Source organism: Priapulus caudatus, unplaced genomic scaffold, assembly GCF_000485595.1.
Source record: "Priapulus caudatus unplaced genomic scaffold, Priapulus_caudatus-5.0.1 Scaffold1397, whole genome shotgun sequence".
NCBI classification, from domain to species: Eukaryota; Metazoa; Priapulida; class Priapulimorpha; order Priapulimorphida; family Priapulidae; genus Priapulus; species Priapulus caudatus.
Window position 1 is genome coordinate 35,271 of NW_014578458.1, and position 349 is coordinate 35,619.

Here is a 349-nt window from a genome sequence, read left to right on the forward strand (position 1 = left end):
GATGAGCACTGTCGTGCAATGATGTAATTTAAATTTGCAGTAGTGAAAGCTATCGAAAGTTATTAAGTCATCTACGTAAGGGTTGTTAGGTTTAGTTAAATAGCAACGTTTAATGTTTTATGTAACAGTTCCTCATCTGAACAGGAAACACGCACATGTTACATTATAATCTTGTGTATACCATTTGCAATATCCAGGTGCATCAACTGTAAATGAATCACCTTTGCACAATGTTGTGGAAAAGAGAGGTCGAGGCCGTCCACCCAAGAAACCTCCAGCTGCAGAAGGTAAACTATATTTTCTCAACTACATGCCAAACATTCCTAATGAAGATTAAATGTTTATTGGC

General features: G+C 37.0%; 1 protein-coding gene across 2 annotated transcripts in view; it reads left to right on the plus strand.

The window, feature by feature from the left end:
* The window catches only part of LOC106816500, a 15,358-nt gene that overhangs the window by 8,063 nt on the left and 6,946 nt on the right, over positions 1-349 (plus strand). For both annotated transcript variants that reach the window (XM_014821125.1, XM_014821127.1), the window contains exon 4: positions 198-287. In XM_014821125.1, the coding sequence (XP_014676611.1) occupies positions 198-287 (90 nt within the window). The remainder of the gene's footprint in view (positions 1-197; positions 288-349) is intronic.